This window comes from Entelurus aequoreus, linkage group LG17 (assembly GCF_033978785.1).
Source record: "Entelurus aequoreus isolate RoL-2023_Sb linkage group LG17, RoL_Eaeq_v1.1, whole genome shotgun sequence".
Lineage (NCBI taxonomy): Eukaryota > Metazoa > Chordata > Actinopteri > Syngnathiformes > Syngnathidae > Entelurus > Entelurus aequoreus.
In genome coordinates, this window is record NC_084747.1 from 7,911,953 (window position 1) to 7,930,731 (window position 18,779).

Here is an 18,779-nt window from a genome sequence, read left to right on the forward strand (position 1 = left end):
GGATGTTCCAAGTTACCTGAGTGTGTTAGGTAAGGAGGAGGAGTTTTATCCCTCCAGAGTTGCCGTAGGGCTGTGACGTAGGGTGTGTGTTGTTGTGGAAGGAGGTGTGTGAGGAATAAGATTAAAGAGGCGGTGGCTACCGAACCTGCTCTTATGTCTCCCGTTTATTATTTTAATATATAAGTACATTGTATAGGCGAACCCAGGACACTCGGCTACAGTACTATTGGTTGTATTTTGTGAAAAGAATATTACCACAGAGTTGAGAAGGAGCCTCTCCTTCATGAAACATATACTGTTATTTACTATTAATTTAGTTAGAATGTATGTATTTTAGCCCCGCGTTATTATATGTAAATACATTTTCCATCCGTTTGCATAGGAGTCCCTTATTTTGCGGAATATTTGATTACTATTTATTTTGTAATCAGTCTGACCTAAGCCTTCATGATAATCTTTGTGATCAACACATTCATTATCAATTGGACAAGGTTCATCCTATTAAATTGTAAGTATGTTAGTTATAATTATTAGTAATTCCTGTTCATTTTTGGAGTGGGCCCCGGGCCCCTCGGTGGTGGAAAAATGGGGCCCAGAGGTCAAAAAAGTTGCAAACCCCTGTTCTGGCGGTGTTCATCATCGTCATAATCATCATCATTTCTTTGTATTCCTTTCATGAAAATGCATATATACAAGCCATGTACAGTTGACACTTTCATTGTTTTGTTTAATAGATGTCATCAGTGTTAAATGTAGAGAAGGTAAGTAGGTAGACTTGAACAAATCCACACTTACAGTATTTTCCACCTGTATTTAATGCCAGTCCAATTACCTTTCCTAATTATTGAACACCATTTTTTAACACAGAATGCATCAAATGTTTAGATTTTCATCAACAAACAAGCCATTGGTCATTGATGGAATTAATAACTTTTTATCAAGTATAATATTTGCATGACATAATCCATATTGCATGAGTGTATGTCTTCCAACAGTCCAGTACACTGGTAATATTTATTTATTTATTTTTTAAAGGGCAGCATCCACTTTTTTGCAACATTTGTTATTTCAGAATGCATTCAATACTTTTATTATAAAGTACGGGGGTTTAGTTCAAAACGCGGCATGAATACACAATGAGGTGATGAAACATCACAAATCGTAAACCTTGTAACTTACACTGTGCATATTACACAACATGAACACAATTGATTTGACAATCTTTTTTGGACAGGAAAACTTGTATACTCTGTTGTGTGCGAGCAGTCATTTCTTACACAAGTAACGCTTGCCACCATTTGAGCATCTAAAAGATTATTCCCCCCTCATGTGTGAGCTCCAGAATCTTTCACAACAAACAGTTCTCGCCTGTGGAAATGGTTCCAATAGAAATACCGGTAAATGTTAGTTCACAAAAGGAAAAGAGTTGTTAAAAAAACAAAACGTTACCATTAACGTCAGCAACTGGAGAAAATATTTGACTTACAACTGGAAGTCACCTGCAAATACTAACCTTGTATTTTATTTACAGTATATATTAAAAGCAGAATAATTGCATCTATGTTATCGCAAAACTTTGTGTGGCTATGAGTTCCCGGCGAGAGGACAAAAGCTGTCTTTGATCCTACCAAGCAAAAGGCTTGTAAAACTCCACTGTGTAGGATGGAAAGCGACATGAAGGCGTCGGTTTCTTTGTTGTATTGAAATCCACAGGAAGATTTTGTCTTGACCCGAGATCTACAAAGCAGAGAGGAAGCGGGACCTGAACCCCCTCCGGGCACCTTTTCTTTGAACTGTTTTACGACCTTTTCTTTGAACTGTTTTGTAACCAAAGGCGATGGCTGTTTACGACCCCCCCTCCCTTAGAAACAGCTGTTGCCATGTAATCAGGGAAAGTCCAAATAAAAGAGGAGGCGTACAATCTTTCGTCAGAGCGTGGGACGACACTGTGCAAGGGTACAGTGTCTACGCGTTTCTCCTCAACTGAGCTAAATGGAATTCTGTCTCTGTTTAATTCCTTGCTTCTTGTCTTGTTTAATAGATGTCATCAGTGTCTGACACGGCATGCCACAGCTCTCATTAACGTCCATCAAATATTTTACTTACGGATGCACAGATAAATCTAACTTTGACTTTCAGGGATTATTGTTTAGGTCATGTACCATCCGGATGTCAATAAATTATGTGTCTCCATACTTTTGTACTTTTAGTCCTTGCAAGAGTAGAAAAAAATGCGGTGGCTAGTTTGAAAAGTATTTCTTCTTGAGGGTGTGTGCATCCACTCCATCATATTTAGCTTTTTTGGTGCTATCTGGCTTGTATTTACACCGCTAAACCTTTAAAATACGCTCACATCTGCACTGTTAAGTAAATAAACAATATAAATATTGAATGTTTGTTACCTGGGAGGGGGACAGGCTCCAGGTCACGTAGTTGCAACCTAGAAAATTCAGAAAAAATTTTTTTCACCGCAAACTAAATGTTTTTTCTCTTATGTGTGTTCTTATTTGAACAGCCAATTATTTATTCACCATAAACTCTGCATTATGAGGAAATATTCTAAGCAATCTGAACAACAAAAGTTTTTTTTGTCCTGTATGTGTTCTAATAGGATAAGAAAATGGCTCCCTTGAGTAAAACTTTTAACAGATCAATGCTTTTTGTTCTGTGTGCACTCTCATGTGTTGAGTCAAATTACTTTTTTGTGTAAAGCTTTTACCACACGCTGAACAATTGAATGGTTTTTCTCCTGTGTGTGTTCTCATGTGTTCAATTAAATGGCTCTTTTTAGTGCATCTTTTGTCACACACTGTACAACATAATATTTTTTCTCCTGTGTGTGTGGTCACGTGTTGAGTCAAATGAGCCTTGAAAGAAAAGCTTGCGCCACAAACTGAACAAATGAATGGTTTTTCTCCTGTGTGTGTTCGAATGTGTTGAGTCAAACTGCCCTTTTGAGTAAAGCTTTTATGACAAACTAAACAGCTGAAGGGCTTTTCTCCTGTGTGAGTTCTCATGTGTTGAGTCAAATGGGGCTTTAGGGTAAAGTATTTACCGCAAACTGAACAATTGTATGTTTTTTTTCCTGAGTGTATTCTAATGTGTTGAGTCAAACTGGCCTTGAGAGTAAAGCTTTTACAGCACACTGAACAACTAAATGTTTTTTCCCCCGTGTGTGTTCTCATGTGTTCAGTCAAATGGCTTTTCCTACCGCATCTTGTGCCACAAACTGAACAGACAAACGGTTTTTCTCCTGTGTGAACTCTCATGTGTTCAGTCAAATGGCTCTTTATAGTACATCTTGTGCCACAAACTGAACAGATAAATGGTTTTTCTCCAGTGTGTGTTCTCATGTGTTGTGTCAATTTGCCTTTTTGAGTAAAGCTTTTATCACAAACTGAACAATTAAATGGTTTTTCTCCCGTGTGTGTTCTCAAGTGTTTAGTCAAATTGCCCTTCAATGAGAAGCTTTTGGCGCATACCGAACAACTAAAGGGTTTTTCTCCTGTGTGCTTTCTCATGTGTTGAGTCAAATTACTCTTTCGATTAAAACTTTTAGCACAAACTGAGCAGCTCAAACGTTTTTTGCCTGTCTTCTTTTTAGAGCATTCAGAGTTTTTGTTGTCTGTGTCAGTCCTTATATCATCTTCACAGTCTGTATCGCTGCTCAAAGTTTCTTCCACCTCGTCTTCACTCTCACTATCTGATAGTGGAGCTAAGAGGTTGTTTGTTTGTGGTTTCTCTTCATCATCTTCAGTCTTCACAGAGACAACAGTCAGTGGCAACTTGGTGAGATCAATTTCCTGTGGTCCTAGAAGACACTCTCCCTCCTGAGTGATCCAGAGTTCCTCCTCTTCCTCTTTAATGTGGGGAGGCTGTGAAGCCTCTTGCTTCAAAATTAAGTTGCCCCCTGATTGAGAGGGAAGTTTTCCCGAATTACCAATCAGCTGCTGGACGTCTGCAGAACACAAAACAACACAAACACACATGAGTTGTTTCTCCTTGAACTCGCTACCCACTTTCTTCTATGTACGGTATGTGTGTGTAGTGTTTTCATGGACATTCATTTAGTGCCTTGCCAGAACGTCGGACCAATATTTACAAAACCAGCAAAGTTTTACTGTAATATATATAGCTTTGTTTTTTTTTACACCATTTTACGGTAAATGGAAAAATAGTACCACGGTTTTGTTTTTTGTTTATTACGGAAAAAGCAGAATTTTTGTGTTAAATTGACATTGGTTTTTACAACATTATATTGTTCATGGAAAAACAGTACAAGTTCCTTTTTTATTCTGGAAAAGTAGCTGCCAGTTTTTGTACCGTAAAAACAAATGTATGGTTTTTCCATTTACAGTATTACACTGTTTAAATACAATATTTTACAGTGAAATTATGGCAGCTCAGTCAACAGAATTTTAACGCAAAAATGTTTTAGTTTTTTTTCAATTTGCAGTAATATGCTGTAAAGAACACCATAAAATGTATTGTCATTTGTATTAATTTGAGGGGTAGTTTGCTGTAAAATCATACGTCAAGCAGATATTTCAATATTTATTTTTATTTAGACAAATGTTTTGGAAAGTATGTAATATTTGTTACACAAGTGGATACTATTAAAGTTTAAAAGGTATGCAATTTCAAGCAGTACATATATTTTTTTCTGTCAAAATGAAAAAAATCTATTACATTTGGTGAGAAAATATGAAGTACTTTATTGACACATATAATTTCCAGGTGTTTACGGGCCAGATACAATGATGTCGCGGCCCAGATCTGGCCCCCGGACCTTGAGTTTGACACCCGTGACTTAAATGAAAAGAGACCACAGATTTCTAACAAAGACATTCCGGCACTTACAGTCGGAGATCCTGAAGTTACAAAGGTCATTAGAGCAGTAAAAGGAGTTCAGAAGCACAAGTTGAACACGCACTCAACTGTAAGAGAACTACAAGCTTGTGATAATCAAAGATCTAAAAAGGACAGACACAAGAAAGAAAAAGGAGACTAAGCAAAGGTTACCAGCTACCAAATAGCAACAAGCTGTACTCAATTGATTCTTTCCCAAACAAGGACAACGCTCTTAAGGTGGAGAAAGACTACACAGTTGAGCCTGTCCTCATCCAGTCAAACACCCAACAGTTCTTCCACAAAAACAGACAATGGCACGCTCCTAGGAGAAACCTTCAAACGGGTGACAGTCGAAACACGGCCGAGATTTGTGTGGAGACACGGTCAAGTTTTAGAGACTATTCAGTAAGGATGGACTTGTAAGACGGGCCAAGATGGAGGCAGAAATCTTAACCAAAAGGATTTTTGATTGATTGATTGAGAAGTTTTTTGACATCTTAAATAATTAAATCCATATAATGCTTTAAAAAGGCAAATGGATGGCACAAAAAGCCAAAAGGTTTGTTTCCATTGTGGTCCATTAAATATTCATCACATTTGATACATTCAATAATAAAAGTTATATAACTTGTAACATGTATAAAAAAAATTACGTAAAAAAAATGGAAAAATGATGTACATATACACAGTATACATGTCAGGGGATTTGAATAACAATATATACAAAGAAATGGGCGCGGGGGCTGGGGGGTATATACACTATGTACATGACACTATGGATGAACGCATAAAGAAAATATCTGCAGTGGAACATCCAGTTCAACACTTAGTTCTGCTATTAGAGGCTGCTAAAATCAAAGCAAATGGTTTCTTCTTGCAAGCAACGTCTTTTTCATGGACGCCCCTGCTTATTTCAGCACAACAATGCCAACTCATATTCTGCACGTGTTACAACAGCGTGGCTTCGTAGGAAAAGAGTGTGGGTACTAGACTGGCCTGCCTGTAGTCCAGACCTGTCTCCCATTGAAAATGTGTGGCGCATTATGAAGCCTAAAATAGCACAACGGAGACCCCCGGACTGTTGAACAACTTAAGCTGTACATCAAGCAAGAATGGGAAATAATTCCACCTGAGATGCTTCAAAAATGTGTCTCCTCAGTTCCCAAACGTTTACTGAGTGTTGTTAAAAGGAAAGGCCATGTAACACACTGGTAAAAATGCCCCTGTGACACCTTTTTTGCAATGTGTTGCTGCCATTAAATTCTAAGTTAATGATTATTTGCAAAAAAATGAAGTTTCTCAGTGTGAACATTAAATATCTTGTCTTTGCAGTCTATTCAATTGAATATAAGTTGAAAAGGATTTGCAAATCATTGTATTCTCTTTTTATTTACCATTTACACATCATGCCAACTTCACTCGTTTTGTATGACCCTTTTTTTGAAGGTTGTACAAGTGTACAGTACAAGGTAAATGCCACCGTAAGGCCAGCATCACAGCAAAGACAAGTAAGGCAAAATGAAAGGTGAAACAGAAACAGAAAGTTAAAAGAACAAAATTTGAAGGTAAGATAAACGGTTTCAGTTCAGGTGTGTAAACGTACACGTACACAAAGCTAAAATGTGTGTCCTAATGCAGTCATTCTCAAACTGTGGCACGTGTACAACTAGTGGTACGCGGGCTCCATCGAGCGGTACGCCAAATAATACCTTAATCAAATATTCCAAACACAGTGTTACTGTTCAAACTGTGTGTAATGTTACAGTTGCCAAACATATCAAATATACTTGCTAAATAAAGCATCTGCCTTGTTATTAATGAATATTCAGGCCAACTACGCTACTGCATTTTAATGTTGGTACTTGGAGGGCCAAGTGTTTTCTGAGGTGGTGCTTGGTAAAAAAAAAATTAAGTTTCAGAATGACTGTATTAACTTACCATTTCTTCTGCATGCCTGATGTTTAGGGTCACGTTGGTCAATGAAAGACCATTTGACCATCAGACTTTCATTTCAACTACAATCACGGTTTTACAATCATTTTAATTTAGAACGGTAATATTAACCATCAGAAGTTTTACTGTGATTGATTATTAATCGATTAGCAATCGATTAAAAATATATTTCAGTTGGTAACAACGGAGAGAGAAATAATTTAAATGATTTAAATTTACTTTGGTAACTTTTTTTGACTTTATGAGCTGTGACACTTGTGGAGAACTTCCCAATCAAAAGTTGACAGTAATCATATAATTCTTGTTCTTTATTACCTCCAATCCTCTGCTCACTACATCATCACAAAGTATTTTGAGAAAGTGGTGTTGGCTTACATTCAAGGTAACCGACCAGACATCCAAGACACCCTACAGCGGGTGTGTCAAACGTAAGGCTGCAGCTAACGATTATTTTTCTATCGATTAATCGGTTAATCTATAGATTATTTTTTTCGATTAATCTATAGATTATTTTTTTATTTAAAATGAAAATGAAAAAATAAATGTAGGCCAGTTTTTTCAAAAGGCATGGCTTTTATTTACAAAAAAAAAAGAAGTATGGCCACTCAGTCAACATTGACAACAACATGACAAAATATTCTGTAACAATGTAAACATTTAAAACTTTTAACATTTAACAAAATTAAAAGTATCTTATTTGCTTTTCAATGTGCAAATATAAAAGTCAACATCCAGTGCAAATCTTAATATTCTGCAATAGTATAAGCATTTCAAAAGTAAAAGTATAGCTTATTTTGCTTTAAAATGTGCAAAAATAAAGATAAACATCCAATACAAAAAAGTGCAAAACGAAATATTCTGTAACAACAGTGTAAACATTTCAACAAAAGTGAAAGTATTGCTTATTTGCTAAAATGTGCAAAAATAAAGATAAACATCCAATACAAAAAAGTGCCAATCTAAATATTCTGGAGCACTGTAAACATTAAGTATTGCTTTTAAAATGTGCAAAATAAACATCCAGTCCAACAAAGTACACAATAACCAATTCTACTCATTCCAGTGAGTGACTAACAGTTGTAATGAAGAAAGGTTAGCATGTCTACATGCTCTGGGGTGAGGCTGGTTCTTTTCTTGTTTACAATATTCCCAGCAGCTGAAAATAGGCACTCAGAAGGGGTCGATGTGGCTGGAACTGAGAGGTAATTGGCCTTCACCTCAAGCCAGGACTGCGAGTGAGCTGAGCTGCAGTTTAAGTTTCTAGAAGGTCAACGGGCTCATAGTGATGTTACTAGTAGTTGACTGGGAGGTGTTTATTATCATTTGGGGAGAGTCCGCTGCCTGATGCTTACCTGCTAAACACCTATCTGCTCCACGCTGAAGCGCTGACTACATGCGCTCTGAATACGCACTGCTGATTGGCTGTTAACGCTTTGTGTGTACCAATCAGATGGTTGTGTGGGTGGGACAATGCTGCGTGCTGAGACAGAGGCAGAAGGAGCAAAGCAGCTTGTTAAGACTTTAGCTTAGAAACTCGTTCGGTACACCCCCGTACCGAAAGCCCCGTACCGAAACGGTTCAATACAAAACACATACCGTTACAACCCTAGCAGATACAAATGACACATTCATGTTTTTGTGTAATGATGACAACGTATACTCGCGCGGACGATTGACTAGTTGATGGTTGATGGGTTTTCTTTTGAAATGTTCGTTCATAGCCGTTGTGCTGCTATGATAGGCCATTTCCGCTCGACACAGTGTGCATACAACAACATTATTAGGCCGTGTATTGAAATACTCCCACACTTTTGACGACTTTTGGCGTGCTTTTTCCCCCTCGCCCGCCCCCTCGCATCGTCTGCTTTGCGCTCCGCCATGACGGTAGTGTGACGTAAATATGCGACGCGTCGACACACAAAAACAGCGTTGACGTATTTACGTAACCGATTATGTCGACTACTAGCCTTAGTCAAACGTACAGCCCACAAACAGATTTTATCCGGCCTGCAGGTTGAGTTTGATAAGTGTAAAAATGAGCTGAAATGTTTTGAAGGAAAGAAACTGCTCTTCTAAATGTATGCTGAAATAATTTTTATATTATTCTAACTGTATGTGTGGTTAATGAAATGAGTCCAAATTTACAAGTTTTGTTGTAGATGATGCTACATGTGTACAGAATAAACTATATGATGTTAGTACATCAGCTGGAGAAAATGGGTAAATTACATGAATAACATCCTGTAATTTGATTTTGATATTATTTATTCCATATTCTGATGGATTAAAAATGAACACCAATTGAAGCATTTTAAAACTCTGCCAGACTCACTTCCACATTTTCGGCTGATGAATATTATCACAACGACAAATTACTATTATTATACAATTATTATACAATATTATTATACAATATTATTATACAAATTACTATATATACTAATTACTATTACACTTACTATTACCGTAAGTGTAAAAAAAACAACAACAAAAAAACCCTATGATTTTTATGTTTTCAGATTGTGCTTGTTCAATTTTTGAACAAAGAAAACAATCTGAAGGTGTCTTTATTTTTAAGTTATCATGCCATGATTTTACCAGTCCGGCCCACTTGGGAATAGATTTTCCTCCATGTGGCTAAAATGAGTGTGACACCCCTGCCCTACAGTATGCCTAGCGGCCCAACAGGTAATAATAATAATAGTGAATTTGTAACGCACTTTACATGTGATAAAATGTCAAAGTGCTACAAAGTATATATATATATATATAAAAAAAAAAAGAAAGTTCGAATATATAATAGAAAATTCAAATAGAAATGAAAAACATGAAAAACACTAGATAAACACTAGATAAAACAGAAACATAGATAAAAATATAAATAAAAACATGAAAGCAAACGTGGTGTGGTGAAAACTGCTGAAAAGAAATCTCCAAGTGCCCTCTCGACAGAGCATCGAGCTGCACAGAGCTGCCTCCTTCCTCAAGGACACCGCCCTACAGAAGTAGGGTGAAAAGCAAACCTCCAGACTACAACTCTCCTTCTTCCTCTCTGCCTTCAGACTCCTCCTTAGGTGTTCTAATCACGGACATGTTCTCTCACTACACCAGCATAATATACTTCAGCCATACTGCATTTCTGCATGTGTTGTGTTGCACATTCATCTCTGTACTCTTTTAGACAATAAACACATTGTAACCTTCTCTGCACATTTTATTTGTTCATACTATTTGTATTTCCTAATTTCACACACACATATATACTGAATACTTTTCTTTTATTTTTACTGTACTCTGCACTAGTGTGGACACCAAAGAAAGGATTTCATTGTACATGTGAAACATGTTTCTGTTGTGTAGATCAGTGTTTTTCAACCACTGTCTGGTGTGCCGTGGGAGATTATCTAAATTCACCTATTTGGGTTAAAAATATTTTTTGCAAACCAGTAATTATAGTCTGCAAATGATGTGTTGTTGTTGAGTGTCGGTGCTGTCTAGAGCTCGGCAGAGTAACCGTGTAATACTCTTCCATATCAGTAGGTGGCAGCCGGTAGCTAATTGCTTTGTAGATGTGGGAAACAGCGGGAGGCAGGGTGCCGGTAAAAAGGTGTCTAATGCTTAAACCAAAAATAAACAAAAAGGTGAGTGCCCCTAAGAAAAGGCATTGAAGCTTAGGGATGGCTATCCAGAACGAAACTGAAACTGAACTGGCTACAAAGTAAACAAAAACAGAATGCTGGACGACGGCAAAGACTTACTGCGGAGCAAAGACGGCGTCCACAATGTACATCCGAACATGACATGACAATCAACAATGTCCCCACAAGGAAGGATGAAAACAACTGAAATATTCTTGACTGCTAAAACAAAGTAGATGCGGGAAATATCGCTCAAAGGAAGACATGAAACTGCTACAGGAAAATACCAAAAAAAAAGAGGAAAAGTCACCAAAATAGGAGCGCAAGACAAGAACTAAAACACTACACACAGGAAAACAACAAAAAAGTCATACGGTGTGATGTGACAGGTGGTGACAGTACACCTACTTTGAGAGAAGAACTACATTGATGCATGCTTGGTTATGCTTTAAAGTCATATCCAACAATTGCGACAACGACTTTTTACTGTCAACTGAGTTTCGTTTTTTACTGATTTCTGCTGGTGGTGTGCCTCTGCATTTTTTCAACGCAGAAAATGTGCCTTGGCTCAAAAAAGGTTGAAAAACACTGCTGTAGATGACAATAAACTATTTGCACGTTGATGTAGACATGTGGTCCAGTCTTCTCTTCACATCTCTTACTCTTCCCCAACATCTCTTCTTTCACATCATTATTTTCTTTACACAAGCGCTTGTTTTGCTCTTCCACTTTCTTCATTTGACTTTTGCATTCTTTCATCTCCTCTGATGTGAACTCCACTGCCTTCTTCAAGCTAACAATCATGGCGGCTCTTTCTTTACATTCTTCAACAAGGTCGGCTCATTTCGACTTTAAGGGCTTGGAATTCAAATATCTTTCAAATGACAAAACTTCAAGTCACTCACCTTCATCTTTCGTCTTTATCTTCGTTGGTGATTTGCTGGAAGTTGGTGGCGCTGATTCTCTTTCATGTTCTCTTTTAGCGGACGTCGCCATCTTAGCATAGCAGTAGTCGTCCATCTTCTATCACGTCTTCAATCTTCACTTCAGATATCGCTCCATCGCTCTAAACTCAACTTCAGCTTTGTAGGCTTTGGAAAATACATACATTTTAGTTAATTATTGCTGTACAGGTATTTGCTCTGACTCTGTAAAGCTGATATATCGTAAGCTTGAAACTTCTACGATCAGGCCCAGCCGCTCAGTCCGCCATCTTGGTCCATTCTTCTTCTTTGTGCTTTCTGAGGGGTTGCAGCCATGTCTTAAAGATGCATACTGTTGCCCCCTGCTGCATATATGTATATATACACACACACATTTGTATTTTTTATATATATATGTATATGTATATATATATATATATATATATATATATATATATATATATATATATATATATATATATATATATATATATATATATATATATATATATATATATATATATATATATATATATATAAATATACATACATACGTATGTATATATATAAATACATACATACATATGTATGTATATATATATATACATTTATATATATACTATATTTATTATATATGTATATATACGCACGCATATATATACATATATAATAGATATATGTTCATATATATAAACATATATGTATATGTTTTGATATACGTACATACATTATATATACATACATAATATATATGTTTATATATGTATATATACATATATTTTTTATATATATATGTATATGTATATATATATATATATATATATATATATATATATATATATATATATATATATATATATATATACAGTCAAGAAAATAAGTATTTGAACACCCTGCTATTTTGCAAGTTCAACCACTTAGTAATCATGGAGGGGTCTGAAATTTTCACGGTACGTGCATGTCCACTGTATGAGAGATAACCTAAAAAGAAAAATCCAGAAATCACAATCTATGATTTTTTAACAATTTATTCGTGTGATACAGCTGAAAATAAGTATTTGAACACCTGTCTATCAGCTAGAATTCTGACCTTCAAAGACCTGTTAGTCCGCCTTTAAAAGTCCTCCTCCACTCCACTGTGTTATCCAGAATCAGATGCACTTGTGTGAGGTCGTTAGCTGCATAAAGACACCTGTCCACCCCATACAACCAGTAAGACCCAAACATTCAGCATGGCTAAGAGCAAAGAGCTGTCCAAAGACACCAGAGACAAAATTGTACAACTCCACAAGGATGGAAAGGGCTACGGAGAAATTGCCAAGCAGCTTGGTGAGAAAAGGTCCACTGTTGGAGCAATCATTAGAAAATGGAAGAAGCTAAACATGACGGTCAGTGTCAATCGGAGTCGAGCCCCATGCAAGATATCACCTGGTGGGGTCTCAATGATGCTAAGAAAGGTGAGGAATCAGCCCAGGACTACACGGCAGGACTTGGTCAATGACCTGAAAAGAGCTGGGACCACTGTTTCCATGGTCACTGTTGGTAATACACTAAGACGTCATGGTTTGAAATCATGCATGGCACGGAAGGTTCCCCTGCTTCAACCAGCACATGTTAAGGCCCATCTTAAGTTTGCCAATGACCATTTGGATGGTGCAGAAGAGTCATGGGAGAAAGTTTTGTGGACAGATGAGACCAAAATTGACCTTTTTGGTCATAATTCCACTATGTGTGTTTGGAGGAAGAAGAATGATGCGTACCATCCCAAGAACACCATACCTACTGTGAAGCATGGGGGTGGTAGCATCATGCTTTGGGGGTGTTTTTCTGCTCACGGGACAGGACGACTGTACTGTATTAAGGAGAGGATGACTGCAGCCATGTATTGTGAGATTTTGGCCAAAAACCTCCTTCCCTCAGTCAGATCATTGAAGATGAGTCGTGGCTGGATCTTCCGACATGACAATGACCCAAAGCACACAGCCAGGAAAACCAAGAAGTGGCTTCATAAGAACCATATCAAGGTTCTTGAGTGGCTTAGCCAGTCTCCAGACCTAAATCCAATTGAAAATCTTTGGAGGGAGCTGAAAGTCTGTGTTACTCAGCGACAGCCCAGAAACCTGACTGATCTAGAGAAGATCTGTGTGGAGGAGTGGGCCAAAATCCCTCCTGCAGTCTGTGCAAACCTGGTGAAGAACTATAGGAAACGTTTGACCTCTGTAATTGCAAACAAAGACTACTCTACCAAATATTAATGTTGGTGTTCAAATACTTATTTTAAGCTTTATCACACAAATAAATTGTTAAAAAATCATAGATTGTGATTTCTGGATTTTTCGTTTTAGGTTATCTCTCATACAGTGGACATGCACCTACCATGAACATTTCAGACCCCTCCATGATTTCTAAGTGGGAGAACTTGCAAAATAGCAGGGTGTTCAAATACTTATTTTCTTGACTGTATATATATATAAATATACATACATATGTATGTATATATATAAATACATACATACATATGTATGTATATATATATATACATTTATATATATACTATATTTATTATATATGTATATATACGCACGCATATATATACATATATAATAGATATATGTTCATATATATAAACATATATGTATATGTTTTGATATACGTACATACATTATATATACATACATAATATATATGTTTATATATGTATATATACATATGTGTTTATACATACATACATATATTATATACATATATATATATAAACATATATGTATATGATTTTATATACATACATACATTATATATACATACATAATATATATGTATACATATGTGTTTATATATATACATACATGTATTATATACATATATATATATAATGTATATACATACATAATATATACGTTTATATATATACATAATATGTGTTTATATATACATACATAATATATATATACATATACTGTATATACATACATAATATATACGTTTATATATATATACATAATATGTGTTTATATATACATACATACATTTTATATATATATATATATATATATATATATATATATATATATATATATATATATATATATATATATATATATATATATATATATATATATATATTCATTTAAATGTATACATTTTTAGCCCCAAAAAGACATGCCATTTACATATGACTTTTAATGTAATTTTTTTCATATTAGAACATATTACATTATTGTTTACATAATATAGCATACATTCTAATATGAACTCAAATAAATTGCTCATGTTGCTGTTGAATGTTTTTATCACATAAATTGCACCTTGTGAGCTGTAAACCCTTTCTGTTATTATACCTAAAAATTAGTTAATTTAATTTGTTTAGTCTAAATTGAGAGAAGAGGAAAAAAACATAGCAGTTATGTTTGTTTTCAAGATATACAGTATATTTAACCGTGTACATATTCAAACGACACATTCTGATACTTTTGGAAAGGAGTCGGCGTGTAAAGGGAACACTTCCACACACAACAACCTCTTGAATCCGAGGTTCGACTATCCAGTGAATCGTCCTCTTCAGTACACCCAAAGAGACCTTAAAAGGAAGGCTGAGGAGTGTGATCCCACGATGATTGGAACACAACCTGTGGTCCTCCTTCTTAAAAATGAGAACCACCTTTCCAATGCCCACCAAGACATCCCCACAGCATACAAAGTCTTTGGGAATTTTGAGGCGGATCTCAGACACCCCCCGGCCCATTTCAGCAGGGAGATTTTAAACTACCTCGGCAGCCTCAGCCCAAGCGATAGGAGAGACCACCATTAAGTCCTCAGTCACTGCTGACTCACAAGAAGACGAGTGGGTGCGATTGAGGAGGTCTTCAAAGTATTCTTTCCAACGATCCACAACACCCGGTTGTGACAATTCACTGTTTCCCCTTCCCGAGGAGGCCAATGGTGATCCAGAAGCTTTTCAAAGCTCTCCAAGGCTTCCCAGAACTCCTCCCATGTCCGAGTTTTTGACGCCCCTGTGCGTCGCCTCTCACTGCTCTAGTCCGACTACGTCTTGCTGGTTGTCAACCTCGCAATAGCTCAAGCTCCAGAAACATAGCAAATATAAAATACAAAGAGGAGTCAGCATTACGTCATTGCTATGTTAAAAATGGAGCCCTCTGCAAACATACTGTTAGAATAATTGTTTCTAAGTTATCACAAAACTTTGTGTTTCCATGAGTTCCCAACGAGAGGACAAAAGCTGTCTTTGATCTTACCAAGCAAAAGGCTTGTAAAACTTCATTGTGTACGATGGGAAGCGACATGAAGGTGTCGGTTTCTTTGATCTATTGTAATCCACAGGAAGATCTGGTCTTGACCCGAGATCTACAAAGCAGAGAGGAGGCAGGACCTGACGCAAGCTCCAGGCATCTTTTCTTTGAACTGTTTTGTGACCGAGGGCAACAGCTGTTTACGACCCCCTCTCCCATTAGAAACAGCTGTTGCCATGTAATCAGGGAAATTCCAAATAAAAGAGGAGGCGTGCAATCTTTTCGTCAGAGCATGGGACGACACTGTACAAGAGTACACGTGTACGTGCTCTCCTCATTGAGCTAAATTGAATCATGTCTCTGTTTAATTCCTTGCTTCTTGTCTGTTTAATAGATGTCATCGGCATTTGAACCTGACACATACTGTATTATTAATTGGGGCAATACAAATACATTTAATTCATTTAGCTCCTTGTTGCATAATAATGTTATCCAACTGTTGAACCAGCTGGAGTCAGAAATTTTTAAAGTATACTTGAAAAAGGCTGCAGCAAGAGGTCCTAGCACAGATATTTACAAAAAATAATAAAAAATAAAAAGTGGCCCCCTGAGGGCCCTCAATGAAAACAAGTTTGACACCCCTGTTTTAGCACAAACTCTCACACTGATAACTTTTGTTACCATTTAAACATTTATAATGTTATTCTCGTCTGTGTGATCTCAAGTGTGCAGCAATGTTGTTAGAAAATATTTCACCACAAGCTGAAGAACAAAAGGGATTCTTCATAAAAGGTCAAACGGTTGTTAAGAACCAACAAGAAAGGCAGAGAAGGGTCGCTGCTGTGTTAAAACCGTCGTCGAGAGGCGCTCAGTCAACAACACGATCAAGTTTACAGGAACCACTTTGTCCAGGTCAGTATGAACTTGAAATAAACTATAAAAGTCTATTAATGATTTATTTACTGTTATTCTTTTCCATATTCTTACATATGAACATCGTCTTTCGGAAACTTCCACATTGAATGGATTTGTGTGTTGTTGTACGTGTACATATACACATACATACATGTATGTGTGTGTGACAATCATTGGTACTTTAACCTTTAATATATATATAAATATATTGTATGACCATTTTCCCCAAAGAAAACCCTGTTTTTTATGGCAAAAACACAAAATATGCAACATTTCCCCCAAAACATTTAAATAATTTAATATTTGATGTTAAATAATTGGACCCTTAAAGGCCTACTGAAAGCCACTACTGCCGACCACGCAGTCTGATAGTTTATATATCAATGATGAAATCTTAACATTGCAACACATGCCAATACGGCCGGGTTAACTTATAAAGTGCAATTTTAAATTTCCCGCTAAACTTCCGGTTCGAAACGCCTCTGAGGATGACGTATGCGCGTGACGTCAATCATTGAAACGGAAGTATTCGGACACCATTGAAGTCAATACGAAATAGCTCTGTTTTCATGTCATTATTCCACAGTATTCTGGACATCTGTGTTGGTGAATCTGTTGCAATTTGTTCATTGCATTATGGAGAAAGAAGCTGAGCAAGCAAAGAAGAAAGTTGTCGGTGCGAAGCGTCTATTTTGCGAGGGAAGTCAGCAGCAACACGTACACAGCCGGCGCTTCTTTGTTTACATTCCCGAAAGATGCAGTCAAGATGGAAGAACTCGGATAACAGAGACTCTAACCAGGAGGACTTTTGACTTCGATACACAGACGCCTGTAGAGAACTGGGACAACACAGACTCTTACCAGGATTACTTTGATTTGGATGACAAAGACGCAGACGTGCTACCGTGAGTATGCAGCTTTGGCTTCCAAACATTTGATCGCTTGACCGTACGTGCGCGTCACGTGCGTAACTTTGTTTAAATATATAAGCTTTATGAACCTTGGGTTAGGTGAACAGTCTTTTGGGCTGAGTGATTGTGTGTGTTGATCAGGTGTTTGAATTGTATTGGCGTGTTCTATGGAGCTAGGAGCTAGCAGAGGAGCTAGGAGCTAGCATAAAAAACACGTAGGTGTTTTTATGCAGGATTAATTTGTGGCATATTAAATATAAGCCTGGTTGTGTTGTGGCTAATAGAGTATATATATATATCTTGTGTTTATTTACTGTTTTAGTCATTCCCAGCTGAATACCAGGTACCGTGAGTAGCAGCTCCGCTTCCAAACATTTGATCGCTTGACCGTACGTGCGCGTCATGTACGTAACATTTTTTAAATATATAAGCTTTATGAACCTTGGGTTAGGTGAACGGTCTTTTGGGCTGAGTGATTGTGTGTGTTGATCAGGTGTTTGAATTGTATTGGCATGTTCTATGGAGCTAGCAGAGGAGCTAGGAGCTAGCATAACAAACACGTAGGTGTTTTTATGCAGGATTAATTTGTGGCATATTAAATATAAGCCTGGTTGTGTTGTGGCTAATAGAGTATATATATGTCTTGTGTTTATTTACTGTTGTAGTCATTCCCAGCTGAATATCAGGTCACCCCCGGCTCTCACAGCATCTTCCCTATCTGAATAGCTTCAACTCCCCACTAGTCCTTCACTTGCACTTTACTCATCCACAAATCTTTCATCCTCGCTCAAATTAATGGGGAAATTGTCGCTTTCTCGGTCCGAATCTCTTCATGCGGCCATCATTGTAAACAATAGGGAACTTTGCGTATATGTTCACCCGACTATGTCACGCTACTTCCGGTAGGGGCAAGCCTTTTTTTTATCAGATACCAAAAGTTGCGATCTTTATCGTCGTTGTTCTATACTAAATCCTTTCAGCAAAAATATGGCAATATCGCGAAATGATCAAGTATGACACATAGATCTGCTATCCCCGTTTAAATAAAAACATTTCATTTCAGTAGGCCTTTAAATAAATATTGCATAACATGGATTTTGATCCATTATTATTTTTTGAACAATGACGGTTTAAAAGAAAACTACATCAGTCTAAAGATCTCGAGGATCCAAAAGACCCACACTCATAAAAGTGTTAAATAAGTCATACCAATATATATTATTTTTACTTTCAACGCTCAAAACTCTAGATCAACTTCATATCTGGCCGCCCTTCATAAGTTTTTATTGTTGTTTTTTTTATAGCAAAGTCAGTTTTTAAGTGAAAAAACTGTCTGCACGG

General features: G+C 36.8%; 1 protein-coding gene across 1 annotated transcript; it reads right to left on the reverse strand.

The window, feature by feature from the left end:
- Window positions 1-812: 812 nt before the first annotated feature.
- On the reverse strand, window positions 813-11,661 carry LOC133632249 (gastrula zinc finger protein XlCGF57.1-like). Its single transcript, XM_062024583.1, has 2 exons — window positions 11,348-11,661; window positions 813-3,958 (listed from the first exon to the last, which is right to left on the reverse strand). The coding sequence occupies exons 1-2, from the start codon at window positions 11,460-11,462 to the stop codon at window positions 2,643-2,645; spliced, it is 1,431 nt and encodes a 476-aa protein (XP_061880567.1). The 5' UTR covers window positions 11,463-11,661; the 3' UTR covers window positions 813-2,642.
- Window positions 11,662-18,779: the final 7,118 nt, after the last annotated feature.

Bases quoted from the DNA above. Each gene is read 5' to 3' on its own strand.
- LOC133632249 (XM_062024583.1), bottom strand. From the start codon at position 11,462: ATGGACGACTACTGCTATGCTAAGATGGCGACGTCCGCTAAAAGAGAA. The intron at 3,959-11,347 runs GTGAGTGACTTG...TGTGTTCTGCAG, and splicing joins GATAAAGACGAAAGATGAAG to ACGTCCAGCAGCTGATTGGT.